The 24,933-nt window shown below is 43.3% G+C and overlaps 2 protein-coding genes across 2 annotated transcripts in view; one reads left to right on the top strand and one right to left on the bottom strand.

Moving 5' to 3' along the window:
• The first annotated feature begins 381 nt into the window (after window positions 1-381).
• rho (rhodopsin) lies at window positions 382-2,085 on the top strand. Its single transcript, XM_079383016.1, has one exon. It carries the CDS (start codon window positions 472-474, stop codon window positions 1,534-1,536), a length of 1,065 nt encoding a protein of 354 aa, XP_079239142.1. The 5' UTR covers window positions 382-471; the 3' UTR covers window positions 1,537-2,085.
• A 2,621-nt stretch (window positions 2,086-4,706) lies between these two features.
• magi1a (membrane associated guanylate kinase, WW and PDZ domain containing 1a) overlaps window positions 4,707-24,933 on the bottom strand; it is an 82,657-nt gene continuing 62,430 nt past the window's right edge. Inside the window, exons 18-22 of the mRNA XM_079382647.1 lie at window positions 23,382-23,469; window positions 15,105-15,156; window positions 13,193-13,336; window positions 10,586-10,724; window positions 4,707-7,489 (exon numbers count right to left, since the gene is read on the bottom strand). Of these exons, the coding sequence (XP_079238773.1) occupies window positions 6,468-7,489; window positions 10,586-10,724; window positions 13,193-13,336; window positions 15,105-15,156; window positions 23,382-23,469 (1,445 nt within the window). The 3' untranslated portion in view covers window positions 4,707-6,467. The remainder of the gene's footprint in view (window positions 7,490-10,585; window positions 10,725-13,192; window positions 13,337-15,104; window positions 15,157-23,381; window positions 23,470-24,933) is intronic.

Below are 24,933 nucleotides of genomic sequence, written 5' to 3'. Positions count from 1 at the left end.
ATTTCTCTGGATTTACAAATTCTCGGGAACTTTTGGCATAACATAAATGCACAACTGCATGAAATATAATACACTTTGCAAGTAGTTTTTGGACATTTTATAACGAAAATCTTGCATATTGTGCCTTTAAAGCCAGTTCATCATTGATTCAGTGACTGTGTGCCAAAGGAAGTTTTTGCGTTTTTTTTTCTATCACTGCTTACCTGCCTTGTGCAGGTACAACCTTAATAGCTTGATAAGTTGCCAGATATGCAGTGCAATGATGGCTAGGATTATTTTATTAGCTGTGGCCTAAATAGACTCGTGCTGACAGCCTGGAAACATCAGGTAATCCCAAGCGAGCCTCTATAAAGCGGGGTGCACGATCGCCCCGTCAAGTCGTAGCACGGTCCTGCCTCGTTTCTCCACAGTCCTGCCGAGCCATCCAAACACTACCGCAGAAAGGGCAGAGCACAACATCCAACCGCAGCCATGAACGGTACAGAGGGACCGGCATTCTACGTGCCTATGTCCAATGCCACCGGCATTGTTAGGAGTCCGTACGAGTATCCCCAGTACTACCTGGTGGCGCCATGGGCATACGCCTGCCTGGCCGCGTACATGTTCTTCCTCATCCTCACCGGCTTCCCCGTCAATTTCCTCACTCTGTACGTCACCATCGAGCACAAGAAGCTGCGTACACCTCTCAACTACATTCTGCTGAACCTCGCCGTTTCCGACCTCTTCATGGTGTTCGGTGGCTTCACCACAACGATGTACACCTCGTTGCATGGCTACTTCGTTTTCGGACGCCTCGGCTGCAACCTGGAAGGCTTCTTCGCCACCCTGGGCGGTGAAATGGGCCTTTGGTCCCTGGTGGTGCTGGCCTTCGAGAGGTGGATGGTCGTCTGTAAGCCCGTGAGCAACTTTCGCTTCGGAGAGAACCACGCCATCATGGGTGTTGTCTTCACCTGGATCATGGCCTGCTCCTGCGCCGTGCCTCCCCTGGTGGGCTGGTCCCGTTACATCCCCGAGGGCATGCAGTGCTCCTGCGGAGTCGACTATTACACTCGCGTACCTGGCGTTAACAACGAGTCCTTCGTCATCTACATGTTCATCGTGCACTTCACGATTCCGCTCATCGTCATATTCTTCTGCTACGGCCGCCTGGTCTGCACCGTCAAAGAAGCCGCTGCCCAGCAGCAGGAGTCTGAGACCACCCAGAGGGCCGAGCGCGAGGTCACCCGCATGGTCATCATCATGGTCATCGGCTTCTTGATTTGCTGGACCCCCTATGCCAGCGTGGCCTGGTATATCTTCACCAATCAGGGAACTGAATTTGGGCCTCTCTTCATGACAGTGCCAGCCTTCTTTGCCAAGACGTCTGCTGTCTACAACCCGTGCATCTACATCTGCTTGAACAAGCAGTTCCGTAACTGCATGATCACCACCCTGTGCTGCGGCAAGAACCCCTTCGAGGAGGAAGAGGGCGCCTCCACCACTGCATCCAAGACCGAGGCTTCGTCTGTGTCTTCCAGCTCCGTGTCCCCTGCGTAAACACTCGTCCGTGACACACGATAAGCAGCGACGTGCACTGGGCTTCGACGGCGACCGACGACACAGAGACCACAAAGTGTTCAGCCCAGGGAAACGAGCGACCGCTACCACTTGCAGAAAAAAAATGTTTGTCAGTTTTCCTTTTTGTATTTTTACAAAACCCAATTGGTTCAACCAAAAGACAGTTTTGAGAGAGGACAGACCATGTCCCAGTTTCAGTACATCCAGCGAGTCCAGCGTAACAGTGCATAAGATTCTTTTTTTTTTTTTTTTTTTCTTCCTAAAATGCAGCTAAAGGGAACATATCTTAACTCTCTTACTGTTGGACTCCTTATACTGGCTTTGTTGTGATTGTAGAGGCATGTATTCAAGGCAATGTAACAATAAAAAGCACTTTGCAAATTAAATTGCTCTGTTTATGTTTTGATTGAGCTGTAATGTTAACGAAATGTCGAAATAGTATTTTAAATTCAATGAACGATACTGATTTCTGATGAGAGCTTTAATGTATTTAGTGTATATATTCCTACCTTCAGTAAAGGCTGAGTGCTTTTTAATCTATTCTGTTTAATCAACATCAAGACAATAGCTACTGCGGAGTTCTGGATTGAAAAAAGTACATACATTCCGTCAAAAATTAACAGCACCATAATTATGGATAACAGGCTCAATATGTTATTCAACGCAAGTGTACAACCGGGGCAATCCTCACTATCACCTTGGATTAAAGGCTTTACGAAGAAAGATTTGACAGATATGTATGGATGAATTAGGTAGGATCAGAACTGACGTGTTAATCCTGCTCTAGGTCAGAGTGGTGAAAATAGATTATGATTATGTATAGTTTGCCTTTCACTGGCATCTGTGTAAATAGGGACACACAGCCTCACACAACATTTGATAACACTTTAGATTAGGGAACACCATTCACTAACATGAACTAGTTGCTTATTAACATGCATTTTACTAGCATATTGGCTGTTTATTAGTACTTATAAAGCACATATTAATGCATGACCATGTTTTAGATCCCTTAAACCTACCCCATACCTAAACATAACTACTACCACTACAACTGCCTTACTTACTATGAACAAGGGGCAAATTAGGAGTTTATTGAGGGAAAACTCTTAGTTAACAGAGAATTTGTGTTCCTTACTCTAAAATATTACCCAACATGGTAGCCTGTAGGGACATTGCTTGCTTTGAGAACACCTCACATAGAATATTGCTGATAGGAGTAGCTTGACAACACTATTAGCAATCATCATGAGTCTGTGGTGGCGAAAAATATTGCCACCCTTGCAATTTTACCAAATAATCCTTAATGTTTCCAGACCTGGCATTAAATATGTTGACACTAAAACATATTTTGGTATACACATATTTATGTTTTAGGTGTGCAAAAAATCTGAAGAATTTATATTCCAGATAATTTCACAGAGAAATCCTAAAATTCCCTGGACAATATTATTGGCACCTTCTAGAAGTGGTCATAGATAGATAACCAAAGAAGGTCAGACACAAGAGCCAAGCGTGGACAAGCTCAAGTCTACAAACGCATGTACGCAATGTTATCTAGACGTTTGAGACTCGTGGCATCGTGGCCACACTCACTAAACGTGGCTGCAAGAGAAAACTTAGTGGAAGTTTGCCGCAAAGGATTGTTTGAACGGTGGAAAAAGCACATTGGTCAGCCTCAACACAGATTAAAGCTGACCTTCAGACAGGGTATGACAGTTTCAACTTGCAACATCTCCATGAAAGGGGGGTTTTAAGGTAGAAGACCAGGAGGATCCCCACAAAGTCATGTCAGAAGTTAGCCAGAACTCCAAAATCCTTCATGGCCAAATCATAGAATGACTGAATAAAAGCTTTTTACTGTCTAAGCCCTGCAGTCAAACCCAGCGGATGATTGCAGGTTGCTTTGCGGCCTCTGGTGCTGGGGAAATCAGGCAAATTTAGCTGCTCTGGAGCACAACGTTGGAAAGCTAGGCCTTTATCGAAGGGCACGGGTCTCGCAGCAGGACAATGACTTTCAACCAATCCAGTGTTCAAGGGGCTCATTTATAAAATGTTGCACAGAAACCATCCTAAAATTGATTTTACGATAATCTCTCAAATATGTGTACTTGTGATTCATAGAATGAATGTACACAGAAAACGCACGTACGCTTTTCAGATGTGAAATCTATGAATAGCAAATGATCTTGAACTTGCATGCAACTGAATGGTTTCAGCTCTCTGCCTTGTAAATGACTCCTAACCCTAACATGTAAAGGATCCCCAATCATCATCCAAATCCTTTAATTTAGAACAACGAGCTGCAAGAACAGCTTACACTTCCAATAACCTGCAGTACTCGGACAAGAAAAAGTGTGTACGTCTGCTCAGACCCTGACGTGACTGTAAGACAGTTTTTATAAATATGAGCGCTGGTGTGGATTTAAGCGTACGCACACTTTATAAATGAGGCCCCTAAAGCAGTCTAGATCAAAATCCCATTAAAATCTTCTGGAAAAAAGCAGTTATAAGAAATAAAGGAGAACACATAGCTTGCATCTAATTGCAGGCTTTAAGTGAAGGAACCAAAAACCCAAGAATAGCAGTAAATAACAATACATGAATCAAAGACTACCAAGTTATAAGAAACAACAAAGAACTGATGGCACCCAGGGCTACTCACCTTCTTTTGCAACGCAAAAGTATTTATTGTATGTATTTTCTGCAAATGTGTGAGACTTCTGATTCTGCTATACATAAATAACTGGAAGACTAACGAAGTGCAGTAAATGGTAAAACTATAATAATATAACAAATATCTTTTTGCAATATCAAGCAACATATCAAAGTAAAATAGCTGGACATTTAAGTTTGACTTGTTTAAAAACAGTCTTTTATGCTGTTTGATATTGCAAACTGGTATTTTAGATCAGGCCCATGTTTACATTAAAATAAGGTTGGATATGTAGACTACATTCAAGATAATAGAAAACTAAACTAGAAACAGCAACCAAGAAAACCAGACATAAACGGAAAGAGTTAAACGGAACAAACTACAACTATATCAGACGTTTGCAAATGGTTCGTGTTTCAGGTTCAGGTATCATGTGATCTTAGTTATGTGCCCATTCAGTGTTATTTCATACCAACACAATGAACACAGACTTGTGAATTTGTATGGAAAACTTTATTTGATAATAAAAATAGCATTCACAGACTTCTTTTTGATAGCTACATATACATCGTGATCCATCCAAACAAGAAAAAAAGCTTTACTGTGTAAGTCCACATCTACTTGAACTTAGACTAGTGTTATGTGTAATTTCATGAGTCAAATAAAGCTATCGACAATGCAGAATTTATATATTTATATATATGCATAGTTTCATAAAAAGAAATCTGACCAAATACAAGTACTGCTTTTATCGACACAGAAAAAAGCATTTAAAATCCATAGAACTTTTCAGAGACCACAGACAGTATACAAGATCTCTAGAAAAAAAACAGGTTATCCATCACAACAGATAATTCAACCCCCTTCCATTCGAAACATACGTTTCCCATCCTTCCTGGAGAGAGGGAAACAATACGTTACATATGCCTGATTCTGAGTACACACGTTACCCATAGTCCCAGTGAGCAGAGTAGAAACATATCTGCATCTTCTTCTAGGTGGACGTCTTTCATAAACTCTTTTTAGTACAGAGAAAAGGCAACAGTATCCTTACCTACACAGGTCTGAAGTAAATACAGTAATAAAATTTGTACAAAAGACAGCAGCTGATACGTTCATTTTGATACAGTACTATTCAGATGAGACTGAAGGAATTCCCTGTTCTTGGTCCTGTCGAAATGCATGAACCAGCTGTGTTCCCAAACAAACAGGCATTGCGTCTGCATATCACCGAAGCTCAGCGTGATGAAAAACGAGAGGTGGCTCAGATTGGCAGATTGCATCAGGTGCCGTTTTGACGTAGTCTTCTGGCGACCTGAATCTTCCGTGCTGCAACTCTACATTCAGCTCAAAATGTGTACTGCAGAGATGTGTCACATTTATTTTCACAAGCTTGTCAAGGGATTCCATTCGTTCAGAACATTTCAATTGCCTTTGGTACTTGACTTTATGGAGGTAAATGTGGCTGCGTAAGGGACGATTCAAAATACTTCAGACTTTTGCTTAAAATGACTGCGAATTAGAACGGCCACCAATATATGTTCTCACATTTCATATATCTAGTGTTTTTTCATAGTTGAATGTGTTAGCTATGTTCTGGTCTGTGGTTTGTTTCCACTGACATACAGCCTGAATGCACTTTAAGTCACTTTTGAAAAGCGTCCGATTCATTCCTAAAATAACTTGCTTTAAGCTAATGTTGGGTCAGGTTTTCTCAATTGTGCATATGTGCCTTTAGACTAAATTCTGGTGATTATGAAAAAGAAAAAAAAAAAAACTGTGCCACAACAATGTTTTTCTGCTTTCATTTTTTCCCTCTTTTTTTTGCTCATGCCTCAGTCCAGTGCAGTGTTAGGACTAACAAAGCCAGATAATATACAACAGACTAGGACTGAATGATGCTTTTTTCATCTGGACATCCCATCGAGTTACATTTCAGTTTTTCAAAATAAATATACAGCTTAAATATATATTACTCAATTAAACAGTAGCATCATAGTCTGAGTTCAGGTTTCGCCACACGTCTATTAAAATGTACAAACAAAGAAACAAACGCTGAATGCTTGTGCTCTGGTTCAGTAAATCTCAATTTGGAGAAAAGAGGACACGCAAAGTAGACATATTTTGAAAAAAAAAAAAAAAGAAAAGTCTGTGTCTTTTAACAAAACATGGCTCTCACTCACAACACAACATATAAAAACAAACTAGAAAAAGAAGCATAGTTCCGCTGTGGTGAAGCTCAGCCCTGTGGAGCTCAGATGCTGAGGTCTGCGTGGTTCTCCTTGTAAAGCCGTCTCTTGCTCGGAGAGCTCTGGACAAGGCCGAGGCCCACGCCGCTTCCGTTCGCACCGCTGGCTTTCAGTGCGTTGTAATAATCCCTAAGATGTGGAGCAGCCTCTTCCAGGTAACTTCCGTCGCTGCTGCTGTCCGATCTCCTGCGGAAGCGTCTCTCCGAGGCTCCGTTGATGAAGCATCCCTGTCTCTCAGCTTGAACGGACGGAGAGCTGTTGAGCAGAACGTTCCTGCTCTTTAGGCCACGTTCAGGTGTGCGAGCGAGAGCGTGGGCCGTGGGTTTGTGAGATCGCTCAGGGGTGGATGTGAAGTAGCCCTCTTTGCTGTAGTTCCTGCGGGGAGTTTGGGGCTCTTTCTGGGGCAGGACAAGCCTTTCTGGAGTGGAGATCTGGCACAGCAGGTCCTGGGAAGAGGCTTGATAGTTTCGCTCAGGGGACTGATCTTTATATGAGCGTGTCGTTCGCCGGTCCACGGACTTGGCCCTGCGACGGTCTGGAGAAGTGTTGTGCTTCCGGGTGGAGGAGCGATCCAAGGACCCGCTGCGCACCTGAGACCCAGCGCTACTCTGCGCGTCTACGGAGGGTTTGCGGCCTCGCCTCAGGAGATCCTGGTGGGAGGTTTTCCTCCCATATCCGCCCTCTTTCCTCAGCGTTTTGAAGAGCTTGGCAATGCCACTCTCGGACTCGGACTTCTTGACCTTGCGGTGGGAGTTGCTTTTGCTGCTGTCGGGGGACGACGAGGGGCCGGGACGGTTGTTCCAGGAGGGCTGGTGTGGAGTGCTGGAATACAGTCCTGTGCTGCGTTCCCTCGCCAGATCGTGCTGCCTGTCTTTCGGTTGGTACTGCTTGGGCTGGGATGGTGTGTGATGCTCTGAAGTATAGCTGGACTTGGACGTATGATGAAAGGGGCCGCTGGCCAGCAAGGCCCTCACTTCCGAATTATTTTGTGGCCCGGGTGAGGGAGGGTAGCTGTCATTTGGGCCGTCTGGAAATGAACGAAGAAAGGCATTACATTAGGTACTCAAAAAACACTCGGCTGTTAACAGTTAAGACGTCACACAAAACTTGAACAAACAGACAGCACTTGATGTGATCGAGCATAACAGCAAACATTTCATACAACAACATCTATAAACAAGCAGGCAAATGTTTGGACACACCTACGTGTGTTTTATTCAATCAAGTCATCTAAACGAATAAACTACACAAGTGGAAACTGACCAAGAAAATGCAAAACTGTCTTATATTTATTTGGGATCTTGCAAAGTATCGTACCCAGCCTTTGCCCTAGATTAAAGCTCTGAAAAACTATGATTTGTTTCATCAGAATTCATCGGCATTTACAGACAACTTATGCATTTACAGACACGGTTGAGATCCAAAATCAGTGCTCCCCAAAAAATAGGAGTGGATCGAAAATTGTTGCAAATTGTCAAATGATATCATTCGGAGGCATCGGCGATGGCTTCTGGCAACATAGATATACAGGGTAAAACACCTTTTGGTGTTTCTCATGTCATATGGGGTAACTCTTCCTAAATGCAAGGGTAACCGGGGTGGGCTAAAGCTTTCCCCACTAAGAAAGGCACTGCTGTACTGGCTCAATGCCAGATGCCACTCACTATCGATTCTATTCACGGCACACACTTTACTGGTCACATATATATATATATATATCCGGAAGTCTGTAGACCTCTGGAGGACACCCACAATCATCAACTACGGCTGACAAAAGCAGATTCTCCTCCATAGAGCCTGGTCTATGTCCTTTGGAGGCCAGGTACTCAATATCTCACTGAAATAGATAGGGATTTTATGTCAGATTCCTTTTTGATGTAATTTATGGCTTTGACTGAGGCAGTACAAAAGGCTCAAAATCAGGGTCAGGATGCATGGAGACCACCTCCAGGGAGGAGATACAGTATATCATAGGTCTAGAACCCAGATCAGAAGGTCTTTATGCAGTTTTATTGGTTTCTCTTCAGCTGTAGAATTCTTAGGCAAGAATAGATGTAGATGGTCATTGTAAATCTGTGCATACTGTACTCCCAAATCCAATGGGATGCAGTCATGGGCAACAACCTTGTCTTTTAGTGGCTTGGGGGCCAAGCTTATGATGAAGGCACAGTCAGTGTGGGCTAACGGGTAGCTTAGACCGACTACAATTCTTGCCCTGTGGTCTCTATGGTACCTGTTTAGTTCTGTAAGAGAGTCAAAATATATATTTTTTAACAAAGCTTTTAAAACTGATTTCCTGAACGGTTTTATTTTCCCAAATATGCAACTCTTTATGTTCCCAAAACTATGCCAGTTTTTGTGTGTTTTCATGGGCTTCAAGAAGTTTGTAGAGATTTGAGGCTTAACATAGTGACGACACTGCATGGCCACAGCCTCACTCGACTTCCAACCTCCAGACTCTCAGAAGGACAGACTGTCAGGACTTCCAGAACTCCGGCTGGGTCACTGTTAGAGACAGAGCTGTACTGTGTCCAGACTGATGGACTTGAACTAGTTGCATCCTATGAGGATGTGCAGTGCTGGGGTCCCAAGGACCATACTATGCCATTATGTTGAGACAAGAAAGATATGCCATGGACAACAGTGATAAAGTTAGTCAGGGTAACAAGATGGGGTGGCACAGAAAATGTCTTCACAATGAATGTGCATTTCTGAAACCACTGGCCTTGGCAAATCCTTGCAGATGTGTCTTTAAGTCACCTGATTACTCCTGGAAACTGCTGTTCACGAGCAGCATGTGCAACTACAGTAATTGTTCTCATCCACATTACGGTTCATGGTATTTACCTACATAAACAGTACAGCATCAGTTGGCTCTTAATGTCAAATCTAAAGAGAATTCTGTAAAACTTTAATATATGGACCAATTCTCACTATTAACTGGTTGTTTATCAGCATGCCTATTATTAACATATTGGCTGTTTCTTAGTACTTATAAAGCACATATTCTGCATGACCATATTCTACATCCCTAGTCCTACCCAAAACCTAAAATGAACAACTACCTAACTATTAATAAGCAGCAAATTAGGAGTTTATTGAGGCAAAAGTCGTAGTTAATAGCGAGGACTGGACCTTAAAATAAAGTGTGACAGAGAACTCCTCCTGGTCCATTGAACAAAGGTGTTTTTTTTATTTATTTAAAGGTTAGATTTTTGAAAGGAGGATAAACACCACAGACATTTGTATGGCCTGTTTTGCTTAGATTCATCAAGGTTTGTGGAGGGCACTGTTTGACACTTTTTTAAGTTATATCTTTTTATCACAAGTCCAGAGTACAAAATCACACTAATTTCATTACTTGCTTATGGGTGAATCTAACAAAACTTGTTCTATGGGTAATAACAAAACAGACTTTTTTATTTTTATAAATTTTTTGTAATGCTATCTTTTGTTTGTGAGCCAGGCAAGTTCTTGTAGCATTCACCCATCTGCGCTATCAGTGACATGAGAGCATTGCAGTGTCCACACATCCACACACTGTCCATCACACAGGCATCTGAGCACAAATCCACTGAGCATGCAGGCCAGCGGCTGGGTGGATTGACCGGGTGAGATGAGAGCGGGTGAGGCAGCAACACACGTGTGCTGAAGCGGGGCTTATAACGTGTGACTGGGTGACAGCAAGGGTTGACACACAGAGCGTCCTTTACAAACCGTGGCTTGGTTTTGACCCATTAGGTAGAAGCAGGGCTCGCCCAGCTTATCATTCCTCAGACAGGCAGAGAGATGAGGGCCCATCATAGCTGAGGAGCCCGCCAGAGAACGAGAAATCGGGGAGAGAAAGAAACAGAGATGAATAAAGAGAAAGGAAACATGCAGCACTCAGACAAATCACAACAATTGTATTGGCTGACTGAAGAACTGAAGATCTCACTCTCTAGATGAACACATCAGACTACCTAACAGAGGCAGATTGATCGCCAGGAAGCAACAATTTTATGGTAGTGAACAAGAAGAAAAGACAACTCAGGATAGATTAAAACACAAAGACCGAACACTTTGAAACAAAATGCAAAAAGCACGAGACATTAAGCAGAGGGTTAACTTGTTTGTTACCCACCATACTCTGGGACGGATCCGTCTCCTCTCTTCAGCACCAGTCGAGCTCGTCTGCCTCCAGTCTTGATCAGCTCGATGGCACGAGAATGCTTCGTATTTTTCGTACTTTCACCGTTGATCTCCAGTATTTCATCACCAACCTGTAAACGAAGCGGACACCACCATGAGCTTCTGGGAGGGCATCATGAGCAGCGGCTGAGGAACAAAACTGGGTGCTTCTAACAAAACAAAAGGCTATCTGTTAAAACTGGAAACATACACTTGTAACATTACACTTGTGTTACTGGTTAACATATCTTGACCGAAACTGAATTTGGTAACGTGTAGAAAAACAGTTAGCTGCTAGGGATGTAAGGATATCAGATTCTATCAACACAATATTATTACGATATGAAGTCCACAATACGATATTTATTGCGAAAAAGACAAATGAAGAATTGGGGAAAAAATGAAAACTGTGTACATTTTGAAGTTAAATTATTCTATCTAATGCACTGCAAAATAAATGAAAATGAATAGGGGGCGGCTATTTGCACTAAGTGTAAATAGCAATGGATTCTATTTACACTATGTTAAAATAGCAAGATTCCAATTTATTAAATGGATGTCACCTTATTGGGACAATAAAGCCCTCCCTACACCTACCCTAACCCTACCCGATACTTTATTTTCAACTTTTTGATTATTTCCTTAATTTGTATTGAAAATAAATGCCTTTCTGATGCGATATGAGATTTGAAAAGGGAGAAAAAATGTTTGGCAAAAGGTGGGCTCGAACTCGGGTCGCTCGCGTCAAAAAGCATGTGCCTTACCATCTACGCCACTGAAACTGATGTTGAACTAGCTTCTATTTTTATTGTTGACTAACCCAATCACACGTTAGTGGGCGGAGTTAGTGTAAATAGCCTTTGCCAACAAGATGGGCTATTTGCACTTAGTGTAAATAGACACTCCGAAATGAATAGGTCTTTCATAGGTACAGTATATTATTTTTGCTTTACAGTACAGTAGGGAAATTACAATACTTATTTTCTAATTTCTACACTATTTTGAATTTGGACTGCATTAAAAACACTAACTGTCAGCAATTCGTACTGCACTTTTAAGCTTTTATTTTGAAGGAAAACTCCAGCTTCAGTGAAAACAGGCTTACAAAAACGCATCTCGCTACACATCTAGTGAACTGCTGTAATCATCTGCTGCGAAAATAAAGCACAACTGGTGGCTGTTGATCCCAAACGTGTGCTAAACTCACATCAGTGTAATAAATTCAATGCATTCATTCAGTGTGAACGGAGCGCTCTGAGACACAGAAAACACCGGATCACGAGCTGATCGTCTGAACGAAGTGTGTGCTTCGCTTTAAAATACGCAGCAAAAACAGACTTGATGAAGCATATTGTGCTTTCAGTTTGAGTTCGTTTGACAGACACTGTGCCAAAGCATAAATGGCTCAAAAAACAAATATATTTTAAAAACTACACTTTTTGGCCAGAAGACCTATTGTTTCACTTCATGTGACCATGATAATATCGATATTGTGATATTGATAATATCATTACATCCCTATATACTACTGTTCGTAGTAGAATGCTAATCCCGGTTTAGAAACTGAAAGGGAACTGAAGAAGTAATGACATACACACAGGCTTCTAATGCGAAGTTGTATAACCGTCAATTTTGTCCCAACACACCAAGCAAAAATCAAGCAGCCAAAATGAGCAGCTGGTGTATGCATCTGAACATCAAGGGTCAGCGGTTTTAAAGAGGACCGGTCAGTTTTCCACACAGCAGCATGAAACGGTCTCTGTTCGGCTGTGGAAAGAGCAAGTGAGGAAGACAAAAGAGGCTCCTTCGGTGGACCAAAGGCTTTGGGGAATGATAAGACATTTATCAGTGGCCTAAATGGACTGATAGTCCTCACAGACTGCAGTTGCTAGTCATTACTAAAGACAATGCTCATTTCATTTTGGGGAAGTCATGGCCTAATGGTTAGTGTCGGACTCATACTCCAAAGGTTGCGGGTTCGAATCTCGGGCCGGCAGGGATTGTAGGTGGGGGGAGTGAATGTCCAGCGCTCTCTCCACCCTCAATACCACGACTGAGGTGCCCTTGAGCAAGGCACCGAACCCCCAACTGCTCCCCGGGCGCCGCACCATAAATGGCTGTCCACTGCTCCGTTGTGTGTGTGTGTGTGTGTGTGTGTGCACTTTGGATGGGTTAAATGCAGAGCACGAATTCCGAGTATGGGTCACCATACTTGGCCGTATGTAACTTCACTTTAATCACAACATCTGCTGATCTAGAAGTAATTTGTTATATTTCACGTCTCATTTGAACAGTTTAAGCAGCTGATATGTGACTGCTGTACTTCGAGGACTGCAGTGTGTGTGAAGTCTAGGTGCTGTTCTCCAGGAGCAGGCCGACAGACTTTCAGTCATTCTGCCGTATGTATTTTATGCCCCTTTCTATCTTTTGTATCAATATATCAAAAGAAAAGCTTTTGTTCTGTACAAAGAAAAAAATCTGGACTTTTGTTTCATTTAAGAAAAATGTATGCTTGTCTTCAGAAGCTGTTTTTTGGAAGAAAAACTCCTTGTACTCTTACCCTCATCTTGCCGTTTTTGACAGCGGCTCCATCCTCAGCTAATCGCAGCACGTACAGATCCATGTTGTACTCCTTCCCGCCTCTCAGACTGAAGCCGAAACCTTTACTGTCTCTCTCCAGATCAACCGAATAATACTCTGCCTCCTGGACACACAAACACAACTAAATCACTAAACAAACCTGCCAACTAGTTCATTTCACACTTACCCAACAGACTACTGAGTAATAGAAGCTAACTACATGTTCAGGGCTAGTACCTAGTTATTATGTATTAAGTACACATATGTACAGGCAATACAGGACGTTTTAAGAGAAGTGTAAAAAACACTTTTAAAAATAAATTTTTTATGATTTATCTGTAAGATGTTCCTCTTAGACAGCGCTGTGATCAGATGGATGCTTTTGCTCTTCACTGATGACTTCACGTGTTCTTGCCAAACTTGCATTGCATGCATGCACAGTAAACACTGTTTGAAATCAGAAAACACGTGCAATGCTAACCCTCCACACATCTAATGCACCAAATCAAACTGAGTTTATGCAATCTGGGACCCACAACAAATATAACCAAACAATGTTACATCGTCATTTGCTAACCAAAAAAATTAAAAATTTTAAAATTTAAAAAAAAGTTCAACCTGATATTTATGCCAAATGATGGGCTCTCAATAATGTTAAATTGTTGATATTTAAATTTTCATCTTCAGGTTTATATACTATCTTGGAGATGTAAATGAGCTCATTTGTGTTTAATTTCTGACAAGGATGGAATAAATGGTGAATTCTTCAATCCTTTAGAGTAGACATATGATGTTGACATTCACACACATTTACAAGGAGAACATTGTTACACTTTTAAAAAATGATAAATTAAATATGATAACAAATTAAGATAAATTTCGTGTTTTTCTTTGTAGGATTAGGATTAAAGTTACACATCTGTTTTTTCAGTGTTGTTTGTCTTCTTTTAGGCATTTTAGCATTCACATTAATTCATATGTGCTTTATGGATTTAAAAACAAAAATTCATTAAGAAGTACAAAAGTGAGTGCAGATCCTGTATTACAATTCTTATTGATCTACGCACCCTAGTATTGTTTGAGTATTTCACATCTGTTTGATTTGTTGGCATTTTCGCCATAAGGATGCAAAATTATCAAAAATAATAATGGGTCTGAATTCTCTGGGCACAAGTTCAGCCTTAAGAACAGACAGCATAACAAAAGAAAAAAAAAGGTTACAAACCAACAAGTAATCTGCTAGCAGTACTAGACCTCAGTTTAAGAAAGACTTCACAACCTGTCCCTCTTGATCTAGATGTAGTGCTTAACATAACAAGTCACCTTTATTTATACAGCGCTTTTAACAATACAGATTGTGTCAAAGCACTTAGCAGTATCAAATTGGATGATAGAGTGTCAGTAATGTATAATAATAAGTTTAAACACTCAATTTTCAGTTAAAGGCATTTCATTATTGAATTCATAGATGTCATCGTCTAGCTCAGTTTAGTTTAAATAGTATCTGTGAAATCAAATTGACGATAATCGCTAGAAATTAAGTGTCCCCAACTGAGCAAGCCAGAGGCGACAGGGACAAGGAACCAAAACTCCCTCTGTGACAGAATGGAGAAAAAAACCTTGGGAGAAACCAGACTCAGCCGGGGGCCAGTTCTCCTCTGGCCAGGATATTATTGTTTATTTATTGTTTACTTATTGTTTTAATTAAAATTTTAAATGTATAAATGTATTATATTTCTATTTTTATGTTGTTGCAATTTCTAACAATAACAGTATTATGTAGTTAGGTATTTTATTATATTTTTAGTTATTTGTTTTATTTTTATTCTTATTTTATTTACAACACGCAATCAAGCCTGTGCTGTGTGCGGCGAGAATCGAGAGCCTCTCACCTGACTGTAGGATGCTGGCTGGGTCAGAGCTTGTTTGGGTTTGTTATTCCTGCTGGACGAACAGAAAGGAACAGTCATGTTACTAATAACTTTTTTATTATCATTATTATGAGTATCATTACTAAATCAGGGCATACATACTGTACATCCATAAAGATCCTAGTGAAGTGTGTGTGTTTCACCTGGGCTCTGTGCAGCGTGTGTGTGTTTCACCTGGGCTCTGTGCTGCTCTGAGCTGTGTGTGTGTGTGTGTGTGTGTTTCACCTTGGCTCTGTGCTGCTCTGAGCTGTGTGTGTGTGTGTGTGTGTGTGTGTTTCACCTTGGCTCTGTGCTGCGTGTGTGTTTCACCTGGGCTCTGTGCTGCTCTGAGCTGTGTGTGTGTGTGTGTTTCACCTGGGCTCTGTACTGCTCTGAGCTGTGTGTGTGTGTGTGTTTCACCTGGGCTCTGTGCTGCTCTGAGCTGTGTGTGTGTGTGTGTGTTTCACCTGGGCTCTGTACTGCTCTGAGCTGTGTGTGTGTGTGTATTTCACCTGGGCTCTGTGCTGCTCTGAGGTGTGTGTTTCACCTGAGCTCTGTGCTGCTCTGAGCTGTGTGTGTGTGTGTGCAGCGGAGTGCGTTTGGGCTTCCCGCACACTCACATGAATTTCTAACAGCAGCCGTTGTAACTGCCAGCGTTAATGCAGGGAAGTGAGTGCATCTTGATATGGCTGACTTGAGGCTACTACTTTTTATAATGTGCCTTATAACAACTATAAAGAGTGTGTTTAAAGATGCCATACAGACCGGTAGGATCAACAAACAAACATGGATTATACATGACGCTGTGCCTAAACAACACTCAGCGGATGATAATTCCACTAATACAGATTTTTCGAGTCTCGTAAAGGCTCTAGGGCAGGATGAGTGGATTTAATTTCAAAATCAAGAAAAAGTTTGGAGAAGGACCTTGGATTCGAAACACTTTGAGGATAGGTACAACTTTGTTTTCTCTGGAGAAACGCGCACAAAATGGATTAAACTCATCTGTATCCTAAATGGAGTTTATTTCAAGAACGGAACTTTTTCAACTACTTGGCGAAATGGGAGACCATTTGGACTACCATTTTTAAAGTTTACAATCCGTGCATTGAAGAAAATGCCATTAATCAAGCCTCCCTCAAATTCAAATCCTGGATTCCCTTGGAAGCTGGATTGAGGCGGAGCTGCGCTTCTTGCGGGACGTCATTCAGCTGGCACTTGGGGCGTCAAGGAGTACAACTCAAGAACAAAAGCAGGTGGGCAAAGACAAACTGGCATATTTATGGAAAAATAGAAAAGCTAAAGCAATCCAAGTTATTCTTACAATAGTAATTATCCAAGTGCTCCAGCCTGTACAAATAGCAAGCAGCTTGGGCAAAAGTATTATACTTCTAAATGTGTGCCTGAAAGACCAGAAAGTACACTAAGTGTGCCGCCATGGACAGGCTCATTAAATCCGGTGCAATATAGTCAACTGAACGCCTCGCTATTTACTGTTGGTGAGGTGGAGAAAGTGATTATTAATTTACCAAATAATAAAGTAAGCAGATCTGATGGTGTGACGTGTTACGTGTGGACTGATCAGGACACAGAGGTGAGTATGAACAATGATTGGTTTATTGAATAGGGAGAGCAGAACTGAAGACAGGGAACTTGGGGTGAGCAATCCAACACGGAGTAGTCCAGAGAGGTGAATACTGGGAGTAACAGGAATCTTTTGCCTTACAGGAACTTGTGGAGATGGGGACCAGGAGAATGGGAGGACCGGAGAACGGGGAGCACACACCTCAGTGTAGGGGTTGAAGCTGTAGATGGAATGCACAACTGGAGGAAGAGAATTCTGGTAAGTACCACAGGTAAGTTACTTTGATAGTATAAGGCGATAGTATCAATAGGTTGAGTCCACTTCGCATTAACGTTGCATCAACGACACATCAACAAGATCGGACAATGACTGCTGCTGAGGTGTGTGCTTTTGTGGCGTGGCTGATGAGTGAAACTGATGACGTGCAGGTGTGCTCAATGATTGGCTAGGTAGTAACAGGTGCGTGAGTGCAACGTGACAGACAGATACGTGACATTACCTCCCCCTCCCGGAAGGTGCAACTCGCACCGTAATAATAACATCGGGGACACAGGGGAAGCCTCCAGGGCAGATTCAGGGACTCGGGAGACCATGGCGGGTTTGGATGCTCGGGGAGCCATGGCGGATCAGGGGACTCAGGGGGCCATGGCGGATCAGGAGACTCAGGGAGCCATGGCGGATCAGGAGACTCAGGGAGCCATGGCGGGTGAACCATAGTGTCCCTGACCAATGTCCCGAGCATGGCCACTATGGCTACTAGGATTACGGGTATATGACCCCCCCCCCCCAAACATTTTTTTATAAACTTGGGGGTCTTCCTCCTCTGGAAGGAATCTGGTGGGCACTCTTGTGGAGCAGGCTCAGTGGGGTGCTCTAGAGGAGTGGGCTCAGTGGGGCGCTCTAGAGGAGCGGGCACTTGACGGCGCTCCGGCAGCCAGGACTCTTGGGGGAGCTCGGACAGCGCGGATTTTCGGGGGCGCTCTGGAAGTGCTGGTTCTCGGGGGCACTCTGGAAGCGCGGGTTCTCGGGGGCGCTCTGGCAGTGTGGATTCTCGGGAGTGCTCTGGCAGCGTGGATTCTCGGGGGCGCTCTGGAAGCGCGGATTCTCGGGGGCGCTCGGGCAGCGCGGAGCTGGATGGGACCAGTGGAGACACAGGAGGGCTGGGCGGAACCAGCGGAGACGCAGGTGGGCTCATGTGAGGAGCTGGCACTGGAGGGTACTGTTGAAGGGCGGATACAGGATCAGACTCTGGACTCCAACTCATCCCCTCGAATTCAACCAATATGACCAGAGGCACGTGAGCATCTGTCGGCGGGCTTGCGTGGGCCGTGACTAACGGCGGATTCGGGATAACCGCGGATGGCGCCAGACGAGGGAGAATCAAGGGTGGCGGTACAGGTGCAGACTTCGCCGCGGGAGGCGGCTGGCTTGAGAGATGGGGGCTAGATCTTAGCGCTGACATGACAGATGTTATGGACAGGTCCATTACCTTCGCCATCAGGTCAGCACAATTTGAGACCCACTTCCGGGCCCGTGGGAACACAGATTTCGTCACGGCTGGTGGGCATGGGTTGGCCGCGAACGGCGGCAGGCTTTGTTTCCCCGCGAACGGCGGGCTTTGTTTCCCCGCGAACGGCGGCGGCATGGGCTTCACCGCGGACAGCGTGCTGGGGCGAGCAGCGGTAAGCGGGTTGGTTCTGGATCGAGGCTGGACAATCTCCAGACACCGGAGGATCCCCTCCCTCCAGCTGAATCCGGTGGTGTCTGGGAGGTCCACGGGGCGATGGTAATTAGCCCCGATCCAGAACAAGGAGTTCAGCGAGACATCATCCAGCCTCATCCATACAGCGAGTCTGCTGAACTCCCTCACAAACTCGTTCAGTGGCAGATCTCGGCTGGCCAGGGCGATGAGGCGATCCGCGAACTCCATCTTCTGTCTTTTGGGTCTGATCTTCTGTTACGTGTGGACTGATCAGGACACCGAGGTGAGTATGAACAATGATTGGTTTATTGAATAGGGAGAGCAGAAATGAAGACGGGGAACTTGGGGTGAGTAATCCAACACGGAGTAGTCCAGGGAGGTGAATATTGGTAGTAACAGGAATCTTTTGCCTTACAGGAACTTGTGGAGATGGGGACCAGGAGAACGGGAGGACCGGAGAACGGGGAGCACACACCTCAGCGTAGGGGTTGAAGCTGCAGATGGAATGCACAACTGGAGGAAGAGAATTCAGGTAAGTACCACAGGCAAGTTACTTTGATAGTATAAGGCGATAGTATCAATAGGTTGAGTCCACTTCGCATTAACGTTGCATCAACGACACATCAACGAGATCGGACAATGAATGCTGCTGAGGTGTGTGCTTTTGTGGCGTGGCTGATGAGTGAAACTGATGACGTGCAGGTGTGCTCAATGATTGGCTAGGTGGTAACAGGTGCGTGAGTGCAACGTGACAGACACGTGACATGACCTACGAAACGCTGAAATCTGGAAAAAGCACATTGTGCCCAGTTCTGACTAATATATCAACGTTGTCGGGCGTAATCCTCGCATCTCCAAAACCATTATTTTTCAGGAAATAAAAAAAAACGGCATTTTTTTTTGAGTTATTAAACATTGTATCGTTAAAGTTGGTATTATACCTTATATTGCTATCATATACTGTTGAGTACCAACATTAACACAACATTTCCCCAAAATCATGTTTAATCGGAGATACAAGATTTATCACTTGGGAGCAGGGCGATACGAGATTATGCTGTCATTGATAAGAATGTTACGGACACAGACGTCGCTGCTGCCAGCAGTGTTCATCAAAGTCTGCGGTTGCGTTGAGCCTTTTGACAAGAGACAAGGCTTTAAGAGCTAATCAAAGCTAATGACTGTGGTTACATTCATCTTCCTAAACTCTATTTTAAACGTTACAGCTATGAGTGATGCAATACCAAAATAAAAGAATGAGTTGACTAAGTTGTCTAATTGGTGCAAATTAGCCTAATCTGCTCGCAAATTTACCTTCGTGGCTCACGGGCTTCCTTCTGCACCGAAACATTACAGCTATCGATTTTTAACAAAACAGGCCTACTCGAATGTATCTAACCTAACAATTTTCACTCGTTATTGTCTAAAAAACAGAGTTATCCAAAGATGGGCTTACTTGGCGCCAGTAGACAGCTCTTTTTTCTCCCATAAATAAAAACTGATCGAGATAAAACTGTTATATATAATATATAAACTGTTATTATATAATTCATATAACTGAATCATGAATAACCAGTGTTTTGAGGACATTTACCTCAGAGGACATGTTGCTCGACGAGGATTCGTTGCGACTTTCAATCTTGAGGAGACATAATGCCATGATGCTCCCGCGGAGTGAAGAAGTGGTGGAGTTATGAGACTTCTCAGACAGTTGAAGTGTCCAGTGGAGTTAAGAGATTTGCTCTCAAGCTATTTTCAACACTTTAGATTGGTTAATAATTTGTAAAAATAACAGACCCATGTGGGGACTGACCAATACCATCGATTTGTGAAAAAATATGAAATTGACAATTTGGACATAGGAGGTTTCCGCCCGACAGCGACAATATTTAACATCTGTCTTGAGAATGGTAAAGAACCAGAAGCATGGAAAGGGGCACTGATCCATTGAATCCCCAAGAAAGATAAGAGAGATATATCCCTACTACCGACAGTTTATAAGGTATTCATGAAATGTTTGCTCTCAAGAATCCTCCCCTGGTTGATGAAGACAGGAATACTCTCATCAAAACAGAAAGCATATATCAATAGACAGGGAATGAATGAGCATGTCTTTTGTCTGAAAGCAGGAATTGATGATTTTAAAAATTCAACTGCAAGATTCCTTACTGTTTTACTGGATTTCCGTGATGACGAGTGAGAAAATGGCTCCGTCTCAATAGCCATACAACTCGAGATATTATTTTCCAGTCACGTTGAGACGGAGGTCTCGTGTCCCAAACATTGAATGGATTTATACTGCCTCCAGAATAGGTCATCATCTTAACACGCTGAATATCGACGATACATCTGTCAGAGAGTTGGCACGTGAGTCACTCTTTCTTCATCTACAGCGGCGCAAAATACCGGCCGCTTCGTGCAACGAGCCACAGTTTCTTGGATTTAAATTAAAACAGAATGGAAAATTGGACATCAAAACAGCTCTGATTGGCTGGACTTAAATGATCTTTGTCAGCGTACAGGACTGCAGCCCTCTTGGCAAGGACCCAGCAGAGCGGTAGCGGTTCTTAATGAGAATATAATAACAGACCTGCATATCTCTCCTCTAGCGGTACTCCACACAGAAGGTACACCTCGTCAACTATCGACCAATAATGTAAGAGTTTCACTTCTTCGTCTCAGAAAAACTCAAAGTGCTCAGCAGTGGATGGGCTTGAAACTACAGGGAAAATTAGCACTTCTCCAATCAGCTGACCATTCAGTATCCCATTCTGTTTTGACGAACTTTTCAATCTCAGAGGATATTAAAATTTTTATGATTAAAGCACGACTACAATGTCTTCCAACTATGTAAAATTTGTCAATATGGTACCCGTTAAAATACAACTCATACTGTCTGTTACATCAAAATCAGCAGGAAAATGAAACCGTTGCTCACATCTTAAACGGATGTTGTTGCTATAAAGGACTGTATGTGTCCAGACACGATCGTCTGGTTGATTTGATTGTAAAGGATTTGAAAATAATACATAAAGACAGTAAGATTTCCCAGCATACTACTGTTGAATTGAACTGGTTCTATCAGAACACATCTGACAGAGACTATATTAAAAACATTCCAAACACTCCTGATATTGTGATTGTAAACGAGGCCTGAACACTGGGTGTGTTATTGAAGTTGGATGATGTTTTGATCTGTATTTGGATACCTGTTATCTTTCCAAATTGTTGAAATGTCAGCCATTGGTTGATCCATTCATCAACTTGACTATCAGTGTAAATGAATTACTCTAGTATTTGGAAGTTTAGGTCATGTGCACAAGAATGTGATTAAAGGACTGCAGTTGGGTGGATTGCAAAAAAAGAAAGCAAAAAAACTTGCTAAATTTCGTTCAGTTTCATCCATTATAGGGAGTATGCAAATATGGAAACAAAGATGTTTTGTCTATCCTTGAGTGTTGATTGTTATAAATATAAGGACTTGTGAATGTATGTTAGCCATGTGAACCTGTCATCTTGCAAACTGACTTCCCAAAGTATTTGGGTTCTGTTTTTTTGTTACTTGTCTTGTGGATCCAAATAAAAGAAGAAAATGCTTCACCTGGGCTCTGTGCTGCTCTGAGGTGTGTGTGTGTGTGTGTGTTTCACCTGGGCTCTGTGCTGCTCTGAGGTGTGTGTGTGTGTGTGTGTGTGTGTTTCACCTGGGCTCTGTGCTGCTCTGAGGTGTGTGTGTGTGTGTGTGTGTGTGTGTTTCACCTGGGCTCTGTGCTGCTCTGAGGTGTGTGTGTGTTTCACCTGGGCTCTGTGCTGCTCTGAGGTGTGTGTGTGTTTCACCTGGGCTCTGTGCTGCTCTGAGGTGTGTGTGTGTGTGTGTGTTTCACCTGGGCTCTGTGCTGCTCTGAGGTGTGTGTGTGTTTCACCTGGGCTCTGTGCTGCTTTGAGGTGTGTGTGTGTGTTTCACCTGGGCTCTGTGCTGCTCTGAGGTGTGTGTGTGTGTGTTTCACCTGGGCTCTGTGCTGATCTGAGGTGTGTGTGCGTGTGTTTCACCTGGACTCTGTGCTGCTCTGAGGTGTGTGTGTGTGTGTGTGTGTGTGTTTCACCTGGGCTCTGTGCTGCTCTGAGGTGTGTGTGTGTGTGTTTCACCTGGGCTCTGTGCTGCTCTGAGGTGTGTGTGTGTGTTTCACCTGGGCTCTGTGCTGCTCTGAGGTGTGTGTGTGTGTGTGTTTCACCTGGGCTCTGTGCTGCTCTGAGGTGTGTGTTTCACCTGGGCTCTGTGCTGCTCTGAGGTGTGTGTGTGTGTTTCACCTGGGCTCTGTGCTGCTCTGAGGTGTGTGTGTGTGTGTGTGTGTGTGTGTGTGCTTGCTTCACCTGGGCTCTGTGCTGCTCTGAGGTGTGTGTGTGTGTGTTTCACCTGGGCTCTGTGCTGCTCTGAGGTGTGTGTGTGTGTTTCACCTGGGCTCTGTGCTGCTCTGAGGTGTGTGTGTGTGCTTCACCTGGGCTCTGTGCTGCTCTGAGGTGTGTGTGTGTGTGTTTCACCTGGGCTCTGTGCTGCTCTGAGGTGTGTGTGTGTTTCACCTGGGCTCTGTGCTGCTCTGAGGTGTGTGTGTGTGTGCTTCACCTGGGCTCTGTGCTGCTCTGAGGTGTGTGTGTGTGTGTGTGTGTGTGCTTCACCTGGGCTCTGTGCTGCTCTGAGGTGTGTGTGTGTGTTTCACCTGGGCTCTGTGCTGCTCTGAGGTGTGTGTGTGTGTGTGTGTGCTTCACCTGGGCTCTGTGCTGCTCTGAGGTGTGTGTGTGTGTGTTTCACCTGGGCTCTGTGCTGCTCTGAGGTGTGTGTGTGTGTTTCACCTGGGCTCTGTGCTGCTCTGAGGTGTGTGTGTGTGCTTCACCTGGGCTCTGTGCTGCTCTGAGGTGTGTGTGTGTGTGTTTCACCTGGGCTCTGTGCTGCTCTGAGGTGTGTGTGTGTGTGCTTCACCTGGGCTCTGTGCTGCTCTGAGGTGCGTGTGTGGTGGTGATTGTGGCGATCTTCTCTGCGTTGGTCAGCAGCGATGCGTTTGACGTCTCTGTTCGGGCAGAGAGAGAGACAGTTGTTTTAAAGCACTGCTAAATCACATTGGAGAACAGAAAATGTGTGAAATTCAGCTACAGTCATCGCGGTCCGAGCATGTGGGGAGAACACAAGCAAAACACACATCTCTGAAGGGAAACATGCTGTGGATTCATCTGTAGTGTTGACCAACAGAAGCTGAACTCTGATGGGTCTACAGATTGTTCTAGGTTTGTGATGTTTTGACCATGCACCTTGACTATTTTTTATTAGTTGTGTCCCCAGCAACAGTCAAATCAGAGAGACTGTCGATCTGCTGGGGTACTGTATCATCTCTAGATACATGCATACTAGTTCAGATTCTAGGCCATAAGCCACCTGAAATATGAGTAATTAATTCATCACTGCACCACCTTGTGGCCAGTTCTTATAAAAAAATGGTAGAAAGGATAATATCTATATATCTACATGTACATACAAGTTTGAGCTGAGCACTGCCTGATCTCTGCCCTCCTACCATCTCTATCTGTGTTTTCCTGTGATAGCCTTCTTAAAATCAGACAGTCAAACTGCCCATGAGAAATGCATGCGTTCATGTGTGAGCGTTCAAAATATCCTGATGTTTTTTGATGATTGCTTTAAGGCTGTTTCTGTCCTCTAAACAGCATTCACAATAAACAGTCAGAGCATCTTTAACAGAATTTGATGTTTTCATCAATATGTGATGATCCTATGAATATATGTGTACTTTTCTGAACATTGCAGTGCATACATTAGATTTTACTGAAACCAAACGGAAGTATAAAGCCACAGGTGAATCCTGTCAGAACTGTAATAGTCCAGAACAAACAGTACAGGAAAATCATATGATTATAAACTAATTCCATAAATAAGGGGAATAACTGTAAGAATAATTTAAAACAATTACATAATAATATAATTTGGATATAAAATACTGTAAAGTTTTGGGGCATAGAAAATAAAATTTTAAATTAACTTACAGTTCATTTTTGATTTCCGTCATTTTAAACGGTCAAAAACACATTAATCCCCAAATTAGGATCAGGTGATTTTGAGACATTTCTTCAGTTCCTTAAAGCAAACATAATATTGATCTATTGCGGGTCTTAACTAGGAGACCACAAGCATATGAAGCTTTGTACTGCTTATATTTACCACGCAGTAAAATGCTGTTTCCAGCTCTCAGAACAGCTAAAGGAGAACTTTAGACTGACACGACAGTCATTTATGACAACACCAGCTCGTTCTGTGTGTAATACGTCATTACGCCACTTCTGTCACTGAACATGCACAGACATTTCCAGTGTCAGTTTTTGGTCTAGTCGAGTGTTGATGGATTAGAAAAGGTTCAAACCACCCCTCACCTTCTGAAATGAAATATCAGTCGCATTTGGTCAATATAATCTGACTGATGTGGTTTAATGTGTCTTCTTCATTTGGGCTGAGCTATCTAAACACA

The sequence above is a fragment of the Barbus barbus genome, assembly GCF_936440315.1.
Source record: "Barbus barbus genome assembly, chromosome: 28".
In the NCBI taxonomy this organism is placed as follows: domain Eukaryota; kingdom Metazoa; phylum Chordata; class Actinopteri; order Cypriniformes; family Cyprinidae; genus Barbus; species Barbus barbus.
The sequence above is the reverse complement of the archived record's forward strand: the minus strand, read 5'-3'. Positions and strand labels throughout refer to the sequence as shown.

What these genes read in the sequence shown, in the direction of transcription:
- rho (XM_079383016.1), top strand. Translation starts at nt 472, where the DNA reads ATGAACGGTACAGAGGGACCGGCATTCTACGTGCCTATGTCCAATGCC.